This window comes from Zootoca vivipara, chromosome 3 (assembly GCF_963506605.1).
Source record: "Zootoca vivipara chromosome 3, rZooViv1.1, whole genome shotgun sequence".
NCBI lineage: Eukaryota > Metazoa > Chordata > Lepidosauria > Squamata > Lacertidae > Zootoca > Zootoca vivipara.
The window spans coordinates 8,524,642-8,541,725 of record NC_083278.1 but is presented as its reverse complement, the minus strand read 5'-3'; the positions used below and the strand labels follow the sequence as shown (position 1 = coordinate 8,541,725).

The 17,084-nt window shown below is 40.9% G+C and overlaps 1 protein-coding gene across 4 annotated transcripts in view; it reads left to right on the top strand.

Moving 5' to 3' along the window:
- Positions 1-17,084, top strand: part of ATP7B (ATPase copper transporting beta) — a 39,213-nt gene continuing 22,129 nt past the window's right edge. Inside the window, exons 1-10 of one of the 4 annotated variants that reach the window (XM_060272378.1) lie at positions 1-189; positions 7,986-9,198; positions 10,107-10,355; positions 10,891-11,054; positions 11,388-11,549; positions 13,430-13,506; positions 13,876-14,050; positions 14,177-14,410; positions 15,951-16,042; positions 16,623-16,750. In XM_060272378.1, the coding sequence (XP_060128361.1) occupies positions 8,031-9,198; positions 10,107-10,355; positions 10,891-11,054; positions 11,388-11,549; positions 13,430-13,506; positions 13,876-14,050; positions 14,177-14,410; positions 15,951-16,042; positions 16,623-16,750 (2,449 nt within the window). In that variant the 5' untranslated portion in view covers positions 1-189; positions 7,986-8,030. Of the gene's footprint in view, positions 190-216; positions 388-3,615; positions 4,096-7,985; positions 9,199-10,106; positions 10,356-10,890; positions 11,055-11,387; positions 11,550-13,429; positions 13,507-13,875; positions 14,051-14,176; positions 14,411-15,950; positions 16,043-16,622; positions 16,751-17,084 lie in introns of those variants that run through there. The other 3 variants (XM_035110237.2, XM_035110236.2, XM_035110241.2) reach the window with 3 other exon arrangements.

The window sequence follows — 17,084 nt, the reverse complement described above, 5'->3', positions numbered from 1 at the left end:
TCCTTGCAATGTAGGAATCCTGTCCATAGCCATCCCTGAGTGGACTTGAACCACCAACCTTAAAAGGGGCAGCTGTAGGCACAAAGGAAACCTAGGGAAAGCTGTCTCTGTGGAACTAAGTGCTGGCACGTGAAATCTTATTTAGTAATGAGAAATGTATGCAGTTAATTTCATGCAGTAAACCTATTGGTAAGTAATAGATTAACTTGGCACAAGTACATTCATATGACCATCATGTGGCCTTTAATTACGGATTGTAGAGTTGGGGTTTTTTGTTTTCCCCTCCTTCATATGCATCATGCAGTAGTGGAACTATACGGTAGAAGGGTGAGTGGTCAGCATAGAAATATGTCAGACAAAAGAAGCTTTAGACTGCTGATATTCACGGTAAGTTTACATATTTATAGACTGCATTTGTAAGATGTTTTGTGTAGCACATTGATTGTATATTGTATCGTGAATAAGCTGTGGCATCTAAGAGGTGATTAACTTTGCAATTCTGAGTAGTTATTTGGCAGCAAGTCTCCTTAAGCTCTGTGGGACTTCTTTATGAGTAAACATGCATAGGATTGGGCTCAAAAGTAGTTACTTTGAGGATTTCACCTACAGTGATTGTGCTGGTCAAGAACAGACTGGCACAAGGGAATATATGTTCATGACTTAACATTACAAAAATGTGTATCAATATATGATTGGGCCAATACAATACTGCGAAGAAGTGACTTAAACAACAAAATGTATATAAATGTATGATGTCATCGTGTTTAGATTGGACCCAAGATAATATAGTGAGGAAAGAATTGTAATTCTGTTGAATCACAGTATTCTGCTTTTCATCCAATAATCTCAGGCAATGTTAGTGGGATTATTGCACTTTTCTCCTCATTTGAGGGAAGGTAAGTTGTGTGTGGCAGTGACTGACCCAAAGTTGCTCAGTGGGAATTTAAACTCAGGGCTCTCTCATGCAATACTCTTGCATATTGTCTCTCCAGCGGGTTGCATGATGTTGAGTTTGTAATATTGGGTGGGTTACGAGAAAATGGGTCAAGTGAGCGATGTATTACGCCTCCTCTACAAATGCATATACAGGTGAAAGTCGAAAAATTATAATATTGTCAAAAAGTTCATTTATTTCAGTAATTCAACTTAAAAGGTGAAACCAATATAGGAGATAGACTCATGACATGCAAAGCAAGATATGTCAAGCAAGCCTTTATTTGTTGTAATTTTATTTTGTCTCCACCCCCATCATTCAGCCTGGACACTGAGATCCAGAGCCGAGGGCCTTCTGGTGGTTCCCTCATTGCGAGAAGTGAGGTTACAGGGAACCAGACAGAGGGCCTTCTCGGTAGTGGCACCCGCCCTGTGGAACGCCCTTCCAACAGATGCCAAGGAAATAAGCAGCTATCTTATTTTTAAAAGACATCTGAAGGCAGCCCTGTTTAGGGAAGTTTTTAATATTTAATGCTGTATTGTTTTAATATTTGATTGGAAGCCGCCCAGAGTGGCTAGGGAGACTCAGCCAGATGAGCGGGGTACAAATAATAATTTATAATTATAATTATTATTATTATGGCGTACAGCTGAAGAAAACCCCAAATTCACAATCTCAGAAAATTAGAATAGTGTTTAGCTACTCAATCCATAACACCTGCAAAGGGTTCCTGAGCCTTTAAATGGTCTCTCGGTCTGCTTCAGTAGGAATCACAATCATGAGAAAGGCTGCTGACCTGACAGTTGTGCAGAAAGCCATCATCGAGACCCTCCATAAGGAGGGAAAGCCTCAAAAGGTAATTGCAAAAGAAGTTGAATGTTCCCAAAGTGCTGTATCAAAGCACATTAATGGAAAGTTATCTGGAAGGGGAAAGTATGGAAGAAAAAAGGTGCACAAGCAGCAGGTCCCAAGATCTTGTTGCTTTTGCTGCAACAGACTCTTCACTCAGCCGTTCCTCTGGATTAAAACACAGTGAACTAGCTGACCATGCTTCTGGGCTGGCAACCCAAATTGCCAAGAGGTCCATTTATTTTTATTAATTTTATAACTACCATCTTCGGAACCAGAGATGGGAATCATTTTGATCCAGGGGGCCACATTCCCTTCCTGCTAATCTTCCAAGCACTGCATGCCAGCTCTGGGAAGGCCAAAATGGTAGATGAGGCCAAAGATGGCAGTGTATGCTGGGCACCCCCAAAGCGTAGCCCCTCTCTACTCATTTGTGATCCTTAAGCAGCATTTCTCTATGCAAAAGCAGGAATTGAGGCACTGATCAAAGCCCGCTAAACCGGTGACTCAGCCTAGTGAGGGTTTTCAGCAGGGGGAGGATTAAATGTGCTACTAGAGGAGAAGCTTCTCATCTTCCCTCAATTGTCTCCTGTAACATATGAACACACTTGATCCTGTTCCCTTTGTGTGTGCCGTGTTAAGCAATTCTCCCTCCTCCAGTTTTATTATCGAGCCTCAGGTTCAGATTACAGTCCTATTATTTAGGGCATTTTAAGATGTTTTCGTGTTGAGAGGAACCGAGAGGTTAGAAATGGGCAGGAGCCCTCGAGTTCAACCAACTTCACCTGTCATATAAGAGCCATTAGTGTTGCTTGCAGTTATGTCTGGAAGTACTTTAGGCTGTAGAAAGGAGCGGGAGTGGTTGTTACTACACTCAGTATGGTTTGTCTCCGCTTCTGGCATCCTGCCTTGCAGGTTAGCCTGAGAGCCAGCGTGGAAAGTTGGGCTCAGATCCCTGCTCAGCCACAAACCTTAATGGGCAACCTTGCTCTAGTCACTTTTCCCCTCTCCCATTCTAGCCTACCTTGCAGGGTTGTTGTGATGGGAGAGGGAAAGGAATTTAGGTGTTCTAAAGACCCTTGACGCCATGCCTAGCCCCAAAAGAAAGTACCATAGTAGAGGGCATTAAGAAGCGATTGTGTGCCCAAGGGAGGGGAAAACAATGGGTGTACATAACTTCTGCTTCCCTTGCCTACTGAAAGGAATTTTGCTACCGCACGGCAAGGCTAGCAAGACTTGTCAGGTCGGAATTTGGAAGTCAGGGTAGCAGAGTTCAGATGCTGCTGAGGCAGGAACTGCTTTTGAGAAGGAAAAGAGCAAAATGTGTTCTGTAATGTGGTTTTACTTGATGATCTAAACATGTTAGATTGGGATGTATCGCCTTCAAGGTTGGCAGCGACTGCTGAATCTGGCTGTAATGAGGTACTGTATTTATTTTTCCAGCCAGCCACAGAGTTGGTGGCTTCAGCAGAATACACGTAGAAGAGTCCTTGTTTTCAGCGAAACATTTTCTATTCTCCTGGGTTTAGCAGCAGGCCTAGGAGCTGCTGTTTTCAGTGTGTCCTCCTTAGTGCTGCTCTCGAATATCAAAGCCCACAGGTCACCCTCCTTCTTCCCATGTTTAAAAAATGTGTTGTCTGTAAATGGATTCTCAGTGTTTTGAGCAAGCGGTTGATTGAAGAAGGATGAAAGCTTGGATGGCAGAGTTAATTATACACTGGGTTGCCTCACACAGGCCATATTTGACAAGCTTGTGAAAGGCAGCCTTGACTGAGGACACCGGAGAGCCGTGTGCAAACAATTATAACAGCACCCCGCACCGTTTGTCATTGCATGCCAAGGCTGACAATGGGTGGGGAATATTTAAACCTGTTTGCAAATGTATAAAGCCAAGCACAGCCCACTGCTACAGGTTACTGAAAAGACGAGGAGGAGGTAAAACAGCTATCTCGCAATACAGATTTTGCTATCCTGGTATAGAGATGGTAGGAGGGGGATTGTTGCAGCAGCAAACCAGATAGCACTTCTTTCCCATTTGGCTTTTCCAGTGTACAAAACCACCTATGGTAATGGAAAATAAAATAAAAGAGATGTCTTTGAGAGAGGGGCAATCTTCCCTTGCAACTTTAAGCCACAAAAACATTACTCTGGTGCGCTTCTGCAAACAGCAGCCTCCCAAAAAGCTTTCCGCGCTGGAAGATGATGAGCACTGCAGGCCAGGAGGCCTTGTGAAAACTAGAAGTCTGTCTCAGAAAGCGGAGGATATTCCCTACAGTGTCTTGACAGAAGTGGTAGACAGCACTGACATACAGGTCAGTTTAATAAGATAGAGCGGATGCAAACTAAAACTTTTGGGTGGGTGGGGAGTCTTTGTTTGTGAGAAATTAAAGCTCCAGTCCTATGCCCGCTTACCTGGAAGTAAATTGGAGACTACATCATTAGTTGCCATAATCCTTTTTCTTTGTCCGCCAGGAAGTAAAATGTACCCCTTTTTGAAACAAACTACCTAAAGAGGTAAATAATCTCCATCAATCAATGGTTTATAAAGTGTTTGCTTTAGTAGCTACCATTGGGCACCAATTTGTGGGCAGCATAGTAGTTGAAAATAATAGTAATTGCTTGGAAAGGGAAACTATCATAATTATAGATAAGCTGCTTATTGAAAACTGATTCTAGCAATAGTTCTTAACAAACAGGCTGCAGCTATTTCAGCAATTCCTGTTTTTCAATAGATTTATAGACCAATTAATGATGTGACTTCAGTACTTAGGGTCATACCTTAAATAGAGGTCTTTTTTTTAGCTTTGTATATCTTTAAGTGTAGATACTTTCTATGATTTGTCACAGACAAACTCAATTTGAAGTAATCTTAAATGATACCACTGAGTTTGTAAAAAGATCATTTGCCAAAGCAAGTTAGTTTCCTGCAAGTTGATTTATAATACACATGTGCCATTGAGATAAGGCATAAAAGCTTTTGTCCTGCCACAGATAGCTATTTCACATATTCTATAGGGTTTGCTACCAGGTGAGGTTAGGATTGTAGCCTTAGTTCAGAGAAAACATCCATATGATTGTGCTTTGTTCACACTTAATTAGTACAGTATCTGGATTATGTTGTTAAAGCCTAGCTTTTTGGATGTGCTGTTTTCAAAATTGTATGGTGAACAAGAACCATGCTACATATGTTGAAGGCTGACATGCATCAAGTCAGATTTACCAACATGTAGCATGCAAATTCTTGCTGTGTTGTATTTCTTAAGTCTGCACCTAGCCCCACTAACCTTGGAGTAAGCCCCATTGAATTCAGTAGAACTTACCTTTGAGCAGATATGCTGTTTAATATAGTGTACCCTGTAAACCTTTTGAGCTTTTGGAGAGTCCAATGGCTACAATTCGTGTTAACAGGCTCAGTCCAGTTTCCCTATAGAAAAATAGTTAGCAAAGTTCAGAGACAGAGGCTGCATTCACATCCCATGGTAAACTGTAAACCAGAGGTGGCCAACTCCCTAGAGACTGTGATCTACTCACAGAATTAAAAGCTGGCAGTGATCTACCCCCTTTTGGGGGGTAGCTTTTTAGGGAGGAGGAAAGCCCCATTTTTCAGGGGTGCAGGGCAGAGTTGTTGAGCTTTCCCCCCTGATTTTTGAGAATTCAAGCCTAAGCTCAAGGGGAAAAAGGGAACAGCCACTTGCTCACTGGGGAAACAAACAGCCTCACTGAGTAAACTCCGTCTTCCGTTCTGCGAATCGTGCAACACTGGAGGGCAGGGCAAGGGGGCACTAAGGTATTTTACCAACGCTAAGGAAAGGGACCCAGCTATCGACTGCGATCTACCAAAGCCTCCTGGGGATCTACCAGTAGATTTTCGATCGACCTGTTGGACATCCCTGCTATAAACCATACACTTTACTACTACTTGTTTGCACTGGGGATAAACAAACCACCAGTCCTAGCTTAGTGCTTCGTCTGCACCAGTGGTCGTCTGTTTCTCTCAAGCCATATTTAGTAAGCCAGAAACAAACCAACTCTCTTTGGAGTGCAAAAACCACAATCCCTGGTTTGGGCTTAGTGCTAATAATAATTGTGGTTTGTTTGGTCAGCCATCTTACATCGCTGTGTGGATGCAGCCAGACAATGAAGACAGACGAAGTTGCTAGCAGGGTTTCTCTTAAAACTGTGTTTGTAATGTGTCTTGTTTAGTATGCTCTGAGAACAAGAAGACTTGTAAAGATACTAAGAGCAGAGACTAATTTGAATAATATAATAAAAATTGGGAGACATACAGCCCATGCCTAAGCATGTTTAATCAGTGGGTTCAGTGGAACTTCCTAGTTAGCTTGCTTAGGACTGTAACTTTAGAAAAATTAAATGTTTAAATATTTAACTTTGTGGGTATACATTTCAATCTTGGGAAACTCAGGATCCAGCAGCGAAGGCTGAGTCACTGCTGCAGGAGGTCAGTGTCAAAATTCAAGAAAGGCTATCAAGTTGGCATGGAATGACATAGGAATTCAGAATGTTTAGAGCAGATAAAAGAATTTAACATAACTAAAGATATTAAAAATGTGATAGGTTCACCTAGCTGTAAACACACCTGTTGAGGTGTGTATGCTGTTGATTTTAAATGGTGTAGTACCTTGGTAGGACTGCAACTACAGGGGTGTTTACTTGTTCATTTTAAAATTATGTTTTAAATGAAAGGAAGGATTGGAAAGAAAAATACATTATGGGTTGTATCCACCTAAGTCATAGAGTAGACCCATTGAAATGAATGGATTTGGGTTAGCGTATTTACTCGGATGTCGTGCACACCTTTTTGGGGGCAAATTACGTCACAAAATTAGGGTGAGCATTAGATTTGATGGCACATTTACATTCGCCTGCAAATACATTTTTTGTTTCAAGGTTTTGAAAATTGAGGTGTGCATTAGATTCAATGGCTCATTAGATTTGCGTAAATAAGGTAGTTATGATTTCAGTGTGTTTACTCAGAGTATGACTTAAGCCAGATTCCTTATAGTTGAAATCCAGAAGACAGTGGCAAGAACGGTTAACAAAAGTGATCAGGACTTATACCTTGGCTGTGTTAGTTTGTTAGGCTAAGGACTATAAGTCCTCCTGGAAGAGAATTGCTGGTAGCTCCCAATATGAAACATCTCTGAGTTTGCATATTACTCTTGTTTAATGCTCTGTTTAAAATGCATACAAACAGCTAAATTCACAGCTGTCAGCCTTAAGGTTTATAGGTTATCTAGAGATGACAAATCTAAGGTGGGGGGAGAGCAGCAAATGTAAAAAGAAAGGAAGATGAAAACTATTATTATGGCCCTGTTTTATCTGTTAATATGTCACATACAATATGTCAGAACAGGTAAGATTTCCTGGAGAGGTCATTGATGCCATTGTGCTGAGGTGCGGTGGGTGCAGATTGCTCAAGGGCATGTAGCAGATCCATGGCTGTATTAGGGCTTTAATCTGGGTCCCGTAACTGAACATTCACCCCTTCCTTACCAGCGCTAATGGGTTTAACTAAGAGTTTCCAATTAACTAAGTGTTAATTAACTAAGTGTTAATCAGCCCCCTAAAGTGTCCATCAATGCCCTAGCACAGATGGGCAGCATGTGTGGGATGAGAGAGCAAAATAATTAGACACCATCCCAATTTGGAGGACTGCACACCCCTCTGTTTGGTATTTTTATGTTTACAATGTCAAAATTGTTAGGAACTATTTCTACCTATATAGAATAGTAAAGTCAAACCTCGGATCCCAAACGCCTCCGTTTTGGAACATTTCAGCTCCCGACTGCCGAAGCAGTGCTTTTTTTTCCTGGGGGTACACAGGGGTATATACCCCTAAACATTTTCTGAATCTAAATTTGGCCTCATTGAGAGACAGCATTTCAATATAAGTAGGAAAATGAGAGTACCCCTAAACATTTTTTGTAGGAAAAAAAGCACTGCCGGAAGTAAATTCTCCGGTTTTCAAACGTTTTTCAGAAGCTGAATGTCTGGCATGGCTTCTGCTTGAGTGCAGGACGCTACTGCAACCATTCGGAAGCCTTGCCTCGGTTGTCGAACATTTCGGAAGCCGAGAGGGCTTCTGGAACGGATTACGTTCGACAACCGAGGTTTGACTGTATCCGTCGAAGTAAACATCACAGTACATTATTTTTTCTTTTGTTTTCTCTGTAAACTTCAGGCTGTACCTGGGCACACTTCGCCTGCCCACATATCGGCATCGGCAATGAAGCACAAGTTTGCATTTGACAACACTAGCTTTGTGGAGGACTTGGACCATATACCCCCTCCTCATTCTCAAGTGAATGCGACTACCGTCAGTATTTTGGGTATGACTTGCCAAGCCTGTGTACATTCCATAGAAGGCAGAATATCCAAGGTAAAAGGAATTGTAAACATCAAGGTGTCTCTTAAGGAAAGTAATGCTGTGGTCAAGTATTTGGAACTGGAAATAAGTCCCTATCAGATCTGCCAAGAAATCAAGGACATGGGGTTTGATGCCAGCATTGCAGATACAACACAGTCTTCAGGGCAATGGACCGACGAAGCTTTAGTTAAGATCAAAATAGAAGGCATGACCTGTCAGTCTTGTGTTAGCACCATTGAAGAAAAGATTGGGAAACTACATGGGGTGAAGAAGATCAAAGTGACCCTCAGCAGCCAGGAAGCCATCATTGCTTATCATCCATTCATCATTAAGCCTGATGAGCTAAAAAATAACATAGACAGCCTGGGATATGAAAGCACTATTAAGCATAAACAAGCCCCGTTGAAACTTGGCTTGATTGATGCAGAACGTTTACAGCAGATAAATACAAGAATGCCTGCCGATAGAGAGACAATAGAAAACAATGGGACCAGTGCATCTGTTGTAGAGCTCGGTGTGGAGGGGATGCACTGCAAATCCTGCATCAACATCATTGAAAGTTCAGTCTCGGACTTGCCTGGTGTCCAGCGTATTAAAGTGTCTTTAGAACAGAAAAATGCTCTTGTGTGGTTTGACCAGAATCTGATCACTCCATCCTCACTGCAGCAAGCTATTGAAGCCCTTCCCCCCGGTAACTTTAAAGTCTCCTTTTCCAATGAAGTTGAGGACCATAATGGACCACTTACCTTAAGCACGCCATCATCTTTGCCTTGTATCTCTAGCAACCCTCCTCACGTACTCCTGCAAAGTGAACCTTGCACAACTGTCATTAGGATTGATGGAATGACTTGCAATTCCTGTGTAAAATCCATTGAGAGTGCCATTTCGCAAAGAAAAGGGGTCGGACATATATCTGTGTCTTTAACTGAAGGCACTGCAATTATATGCTACAGTTTGATGGTAACCAACTCTGAAGAACTCAGATCTGCTATAGAAGACATGGGATTTGATGCTTCTGTCTTAACAGGTACAAACCAGTTTTTCTGTAATGGAGAATTCCTCATTGGAAAGGATCTTGTCACCTCCATAACAGTACTAGCATCTAGGGATAGGTAAAAGTGTCAATTTTGGTTTCTCTCAGTTTCAAAATCCGAAATTGAGTTATCCACATATCCATACCAGTTTGCAATTAAAAACCACAACTCATTCATTAGCAACTTAGTGTGAATGTCACTTAATATATACTTTTGCATGGAATTTGGCCAAATTTGGACATTTTTGCAAAGCTTGTTTTTCTAATATTTATTTTTAGAAATAAAAAATGCATTTTATATGTTATTGCCACTAATGTGTGCATATTATGCACACTTTCCCTTAAAATATGCATTTTATATATTATTGTTATTATTGTTATTATTATTATTATTATTATTATTATTATATACTGCCCTATACCCACAGAGTATAGAGAACTGCACTGCAAAATTTGGATAAGCTCAAATTTCTGGGATGGGTGTGTTTTGGTTCACATAGTGTTTTGGAAAGTGCAAATTATGTAGATTCACCTTTAAATGTGAACTGAATTTAATTTATCCCCCATCCCTACTAACAACCGATCAACAAACTGTAAAACCTATGTACTGTCTTGCTTAAACATATTGTAGTTTAGTTTATAAGTTATAAGCAGCATTTCTCCGAAGTTCTGCCTAGTCCCCAGTAGCTGTTTAACTGCTTGGCTCTAGAATCACGAAACACCCTGATGTGCTTGGTCTTGATGCTTTTAAGATTTGGAATACAATACATAGGCTCAGCCTAAAAGAAAATCCCAAACCTGTAAATGAAGTGTAGCATGTTGGGTCAACATTGTATGTCAGTAAAATGGTTCCATGGGTGCTGTTGCTCATATGAATGCAATTTCTGATGTTCTTATTCAAGATACCACCAACGGGAGACCTACTACTGCTGGAAGAATGGAGACCAGCATGCTGGCCTCTGCTTCTTTGAGAAGTGAAGCTCTTTCAGAGTTGCCAAGTGGAGACTTTTTGCCACAGAAAAGGAACTTGTATCAAGACCCTCCAAAGCCATCCACAACAGGAAAAACCGATAAATGTTTCATGCAGGTCACAGGCATGACTTGTGCATCATGTGTATCAAGCATTGAGAAGAATCTGCAAAAAGAAGATGGTAAAATAGCTAATATGCAGTATATTTGTTGTTTTAGTATCACCTTCGGGTGCGTTGAGCCTGTGGCTTTCAACTGCTGCTGGCTATCTGGATTGTTTGCTGCAGATCTGGGACCATAGGAGGTGGATTAGCATCCTGCTCCTGAATGGGGACTATCTCATTCTATTGGAGTAAATATAGTCTCATTTATACATTGCTTAGCCTCCCTCATAAATATATATTCTTTAAAGTGAGGACCATTTATTTCAGATGGGCATGCTTCCAAGTAAAGGGATCTAAAATAGTAGCCTGAGTTGAATAATAAAAACATCTGTTTAACAGTAAGAACTGCGTACTGCTCTCATTGGTTGTGAGTGACTCATAAATTCTTACTATTATTTAGTCCATGGCTTACTATTCACAGATCTCGGAAGTGGTTAACAATCTGGAAAATCAAAATTCCTAATCAAAATACATAACTAATACAGTAAGCACAATCTCAGATGATTTTCATGAAGAGAAATTCAAATACATGAATGCAGTTCTCTCACTACAGGAATAGTTTCTGTGCTTGTTGCCTTGATGGCAGGGAAAGTTGAAGTAAAATATAAGCCGGACAGAATTCAGCCCCTTGAAATCGCCCAGCTGATTGAGAACCTTGGTTTTGGAGCTTCAATCATGCAAGACTATCCTGGTGCAGATGGCAATATAGATCTTAAGGTGAGATTCACAAAGTTTCAGCTTGTTTGCCCGAACCTTTTCTCTGCCTCTAACACATCTCAAACTTGTTCTTATTGGGTGTTCGGTTGCTAGAGGCCTTTTATGTGGTCAGAAAGTTGGCATCTTGATACATATTTGCTCCACTACAGCAGCTTTACATTTTGAGCAGTTTCTGCTTCCTGATTGTTGGATATTCTGGCTGGGGTTGATGCGAGCTGGAATCCACAACATCTGGAGGGCACCATGTTAGCTGTCCCTGGACTAGGTGGACCAATGCTCTGGTGGTTTATAAGGCAACTTCCCATGTTAACACTAACTGCAGTTCTCTTTTAGGTCCTAGGGATGACCTGTGCTTCATGTGTTCATAACATTGAATCCAAACTTAGCAAAACGCCTGGCATTCTTCAAGCATCTGTAGTGCTGGCTACTTCCAAAGCTCACATCCGCTTTGACCCTGAAGTTGTTGGTCCTCGAGATGTTATAAAGATTATTGAGGTAAGCTATTAAAACATATATTTTTTTAAAAAAAGAAAAGCCCGACTGCATTTGCCATTGCCGCAGGAGGTAGGGGGTCAATATCAGTAAGGTGGGCGTTACAAGTTCTGTGCCAGCCAGGCTGCTAGTTGTGTTTACTGGTTAGTCAACTTTCACACTAGACACATGGCTGACATCGGGTGAACTGCAGGCTATCGTCCTTTCTCAGGGAAATAGCAGGCCGCAAAACAAATGTGAAAATGATCACGGGAATGATGTTGAACATTCCTCAAACTCCTGTAAAGCAAAGTGTCAATTTATGAAAGTGCTTCTTGAGATCTTGTCTTGTAGCGCATTGACGTTTACTGTAATGGTTGTTCAGAGTAGAGCTTTATGGGAAGCCTAACGCAAGTTGCAGATCGGTAGCTTAGCAAAAAGTCTGAATTTTTTAAATGTAAGGATGATCAACCCCAGTTCTACAGCTACTGTAGGAAAAATGAGGAAAACAAAGAAGTTTGTACAGTGAAGCAGAGTCAGGAGAATCATTATGGATCATAGGAGAACAATAATGTTCTTCAAGGATAGAATTTCTTTTTTAAAAGGTAGACTTTTATGACATGTTGGTTTCCTAGTTTACTGTGGAATTCAAAAAACAATAAAGAAATAGCATTTTAAATTTTGAATCAGTCTATGGATAGAAGCTGTGTAAAGCCACTTTATAGGGGAAATTTAAGCTATGAGATTAAAATGAAGAAAGGAGAAGAAATACAAAAATGAGGGACAGTAGTACTAAATTCCTTTATAGTGTTATTTGAAATAATTAAGGTGGTAACATACTGGTGATATTTTATAGTTATTAGTGTATTTTTATTTTTGACGTGCATATCAACAAATTAGAAAACTTACTAGAATAACAAGCAAAATTAAGAGGATCGGTCATGTTGCATTTTCAAAGTACACTACATTTCCTGTCAACTGTTATTTTTTTATATCTATCTTCTTTTCAAAGCTACCTTACAGAATCTCTTCAAAGAAGTCCATGCATGGACGGTGGTAGCCAATTATATTCTTTTGAAGTTTTCTTTTCTGCTTTGAGGTTTCTTTTTACAATCAAGCAGTATATAAATTTTATTGGGTGGGGGGCAGATACATAATGTAATGCCATTTTTGGATCTAGACTTAGTACCGTTATTAGTCCCATTTCATAGAATACCCTTTTCGAAAACTCATTTATTTTTCCACAGGACCACCACATATGGAAGAAGGTTCCTGACTCCCTACTTCCCATCTAGCACAATGGACTGTTCACCTGTAATTTTACTAAGGATGTGAGGAGTCATGTGCTGCCTGTGTATTAGTTTAAAATAATTTTCCCTTTTATGGGCAGAAACTCTTTCGCTCACATACACTATTCCACTTGGCTTCACTCATGGAAACATTTAAATTATGCCCCTGAGTTTCCCTGTGAAAGTCTAGGGTTTTCTTGCAACAGTGTTGTATAGATTTTTTGATAAGGTTCCCTTGTCTGTGAAGGATCTTTGAGTAAATATTCAAAAACCATTAAAGGTCTGGTTGCTTCAGATATATTTTCAGGAATCATGATAAAATGCATAATTGGGTGTAATTGGATCCAATTAGTGTTTGTTTTCTCCAATTTCCCTTTTATTTGGGTTCCAGTTAATATTTGATACTAGTGAAATAATAGCAAAACCAGCTGTTTTTAGACTTGGAAAGTATACAAATCAGAGCTACATATTGGGAAGTGGTTCTAAAATCTGAAAACCCAGATTTTGAGAGCTTGAAAAATAATAAAGCAGTGTTTTAGTGTTATGTAACCAGCTGTACTTCATTTGAGCTATTTTATTTCATATTTATTTTTATACTATTTTCTTTTTGTAAAGGGGATTGGTTTTCATGCATCTTTGGCTAAAAGGGATCCAAAGGATCATAACTTGGATCACAAAGAAGAGATCCGACAGTAAGTATAGCTACATATATGAAAGGATGTGGTTGATAGATACGGATGGCAACACAATAATTCCCATTGTAGGTAACTGAGTATCTGTGGTATGTAGGTATCTGTGTGACTGAAAATTGTGAGTGTTCAATTTTTTGTGGGTGCAAACGTTTCACATTAGTTTTGATTGTCTTTGTTTTACAGAAGTGTAGTTAAGTATATGAATGCCTTGAGCTGAAATGTGGAATCAGAAATCTCTATTTGGGGCTCAATGGTTCCTCAGCTGGCACTGCTATCGGCAGAAGCAGGCCTTGTGCAACATTTGCCTATTTACTGTAGTTACCAGGGAAATTTGAAGACTCTAATGCTGTGGATTCCCTGCCTTTTCAGATGGAGGAAATCGTTCTTATGCAGCCTGGTATTTGGTATCCCTGTCTTGATCTTAATGATTTACATGCTAATACCTGATGGTCAGCCACATGGATCAATGGCTCTGGAGCAAAATGTGATCCCTGGATTATCTATTCTCAACCTTCTCTTCTTTCTCCTTTGCACTTTGGTTCAGGTACATTTCAAGAATAGTTCCTTCCTTTTTAAACTCCCATTACATAATTTGATATTTACACAGAGGACGAAAGGCTTGATCATGCCAGCAAGAGTGTTACAAAAATAGGTGGTTTTCTTTTGACAGTTCTTCGGCGGATGGTACTTCTATGTCCAAGCCTACAAGTCCCTTAAGCACAGGATGGCCAATATGGACGTCCTGATAGTGCTGGCCACGTCTATCGCTTACATCTACTCATGCGTCATTCTGATGGTTGCCATAGGGGAAAAGGCAGAGCAAAGCCCCATCACCTTTTTCGACACCCCGCCAATGCTGTTTGTGTTCATATCTCTTGGACGGTGGCTGGAGCATATAGCAAAGGTAACGTATATTAAGACTCAGAGGGGACCCTACCAGAAGCAATGTGCTGAGTGAGGTTGCACAGCCATGCTAGCTTCCCAGAAGACGGGTCCCTGTTGTTTGAGAGGTCAGCATGGTGCAGATGCACTAGTGCAGGTGCTCATCAGAACGGTGGCTCATTGTCTTCATTTGCTATTTTCTCGTCGTTATATTCTGCAGTCGTCTGTATTATTAGAAGCCCCAGTTTCATGAAAGCGGATAGCGGAATACTCCCTTTCTCTCTTAGCACAGCGTCAGCCACAGTGATAGTATTAATCTGATATTGTTTTGTTTGCGTGTTTGTGTTTGTTTGATGCCAATAAAGGTTGATTATTATTACTAGTGCAGACATGTTCAACCAGTTGACTGCGATGGACAGGTAGATCCCCAGCATGCTCCCGGTCAATCGCCGGCTTCAGAAAGGTGATCGCCTACATGGTCCTGATTGATCGTGCAGCGCTATGTCCCATTGTTGCTGCCGCTGCCACTAATCCCTGCCTCAGTGGCATAGTGTTTAAACAATACGATATTGTGTACAACAACTCTGGGCACTCCACCCAAAAAAAGCTCAACAACTTTGGGAATACCCCCTCCCCGCAAAATAATAATAATCACTGCAAGTTTTATTATACTGGGAGTAGATCGCAGTCTCTAGAGAGTTGGGCATGCCTTGCCTGCACTAGTGGAAATGCCAGGCTGCAAGTGTAGCAGCTCCACCCCCACCCAGTGAGCACCTTTGGGACCCCACAGAATATCCGTTCTGACTGTGCTTTGAAGATAGAAACATAACCCTAAAAGACCCCCCTCTAGCCTTTCTTTGGAAACCATTGAGTAGAATTTCACGACTTCCCTAGGTTAAGTCTGCCTGCGTTAGTCATTTACAAGAGTGAACATTAAGTTTAAGCAACTACCTTATCGGAGTTAGTACAGAAGGAACGATCGGTCTTACATGAATGGTAGATGTGATAGGTTGCTGATGACCTGGATGGGTTCAGTGCCATCCCTCATCACGTGACGGAGGCAGAGGAGCAAAGAACTCTGGGAGGCAGGCGCAGTCCCCTCAAATCCTGCTTCCGGATTTCTCACAGCCATCTGGTTGGTCACTGAGAGAACAGAATGTTGGACTACACGGCCCACTGACCTGATCCAGCAGGATGTTCTTATGTTTTTGTTTCGATTCTAGAGCAGGGAACAAAAGGCCAAAATGTTACAGCAATAAAACTCAAGAAGTGCACCAGTACCCATAGATAACTGGGCATTTTTATCTTTCAAAAGTAAGCATACACTTGGCTCTCAGCCCATACAGCGCTAAGCCATCCACATAGTACTATACTTCAGGTGCTGAATGGGTTTCCCGTGTATCTTGAGTGATAGGTGCTGTGGCATGTAATAATTAATGGAAAAAATAGGCAATAGAGCATGGAGTTTTAGCAATGGAGTTTTCGCATATGTGAAATTCAGTGGGGAACTGAGTAAATGTATCATGCCTTCCAATCACCGTTGTCGTATCTCTGCTTCATAGAGTAAAACATCAGCAGCACTTGCCAAATTAATCTCTCTTCAAGCTACAGAAGCTGTTGTAGTGACACTTGGAGCTGACAACTGTATCATCAGGTATGCCAGTAGTAATTCTTTCCCTTTTTTCTAATGATATGATATAGTCTTCTGAGAATTTGCAAATCTAGTTCAGAGGTAAATAAGCTGCGGTGGATGTAAGTGGTTTTTAGGGGACAGTGCTGCATTTGCTGTAATGTTTTTATTGTGCTTTTTCATCAATTTGCATTCAGTTGGTTTTATATATTGGAGTGGGCTTATAAATGCATAAATAAAACCTCTATGAGGTATTCAGGAGGTTTATTTGTATTGGAAGAAGACGGAACACTGTCAGGGTTGAGTTCTAGATGTGTAGTGTTCAGAAATCCCCGCTCTGTCCTGGTATTAGTTGGACTTGAGTGGGGGTGGAGAGAGAGGTAGGGGTGTGTGTTTGTGATGAGACAGAGGCAAGTGTAGCAGATTTTAGACCACAATTTACACTCAGAATTTGTCTTTGCATTCCAGTGCAAAGTCCATTTGCATCTCCTTACTACACTGAGTTTATTTCTCCATGTGTGTTTTTGTACTGCTGTGTGTCTCTCATTTCAGTGGTATGGGTAAAATGGAGCCCTTTTTCTTAACTATGAGATCTCACTTACAGGGAGGAACAAGTGCCTGTTGAACTGGTTCAGCGAGGAGACGTCGTGAAGGTGGTACCCGGTGGGAAATTTCCAGTTGATGGGAAAGTGATTGAAGGCAGCTCTATGGCAGACGAATCCCTCATCACTGGTAACTTTTGCATTCTTAAATAATTGAACAATAGTAGGTTCACAGGGACGGGGCTCTGCACGGGCTTGGTCTGTGGTACAAAGAATTAATGCTGTGCAGGTGCATCAAGAGAGAGACAAAATAGATCATAAATCATATATCTGTTCATGAGTTGATGGTGTGAAGGTGCAAGAGGTACAACATTTCTTTGTTATTAGGAATAACAAAGGAACTAATTATTTCCCCACATAAATGTTTGCAAATGCTTGCAATTAGTTTTAGAGCTGCAGTCTCAAATATTTACACTGGTGTAATGTGCTGGCATTGCATCCCTTGAGGGCTGGATTCGCCGTGA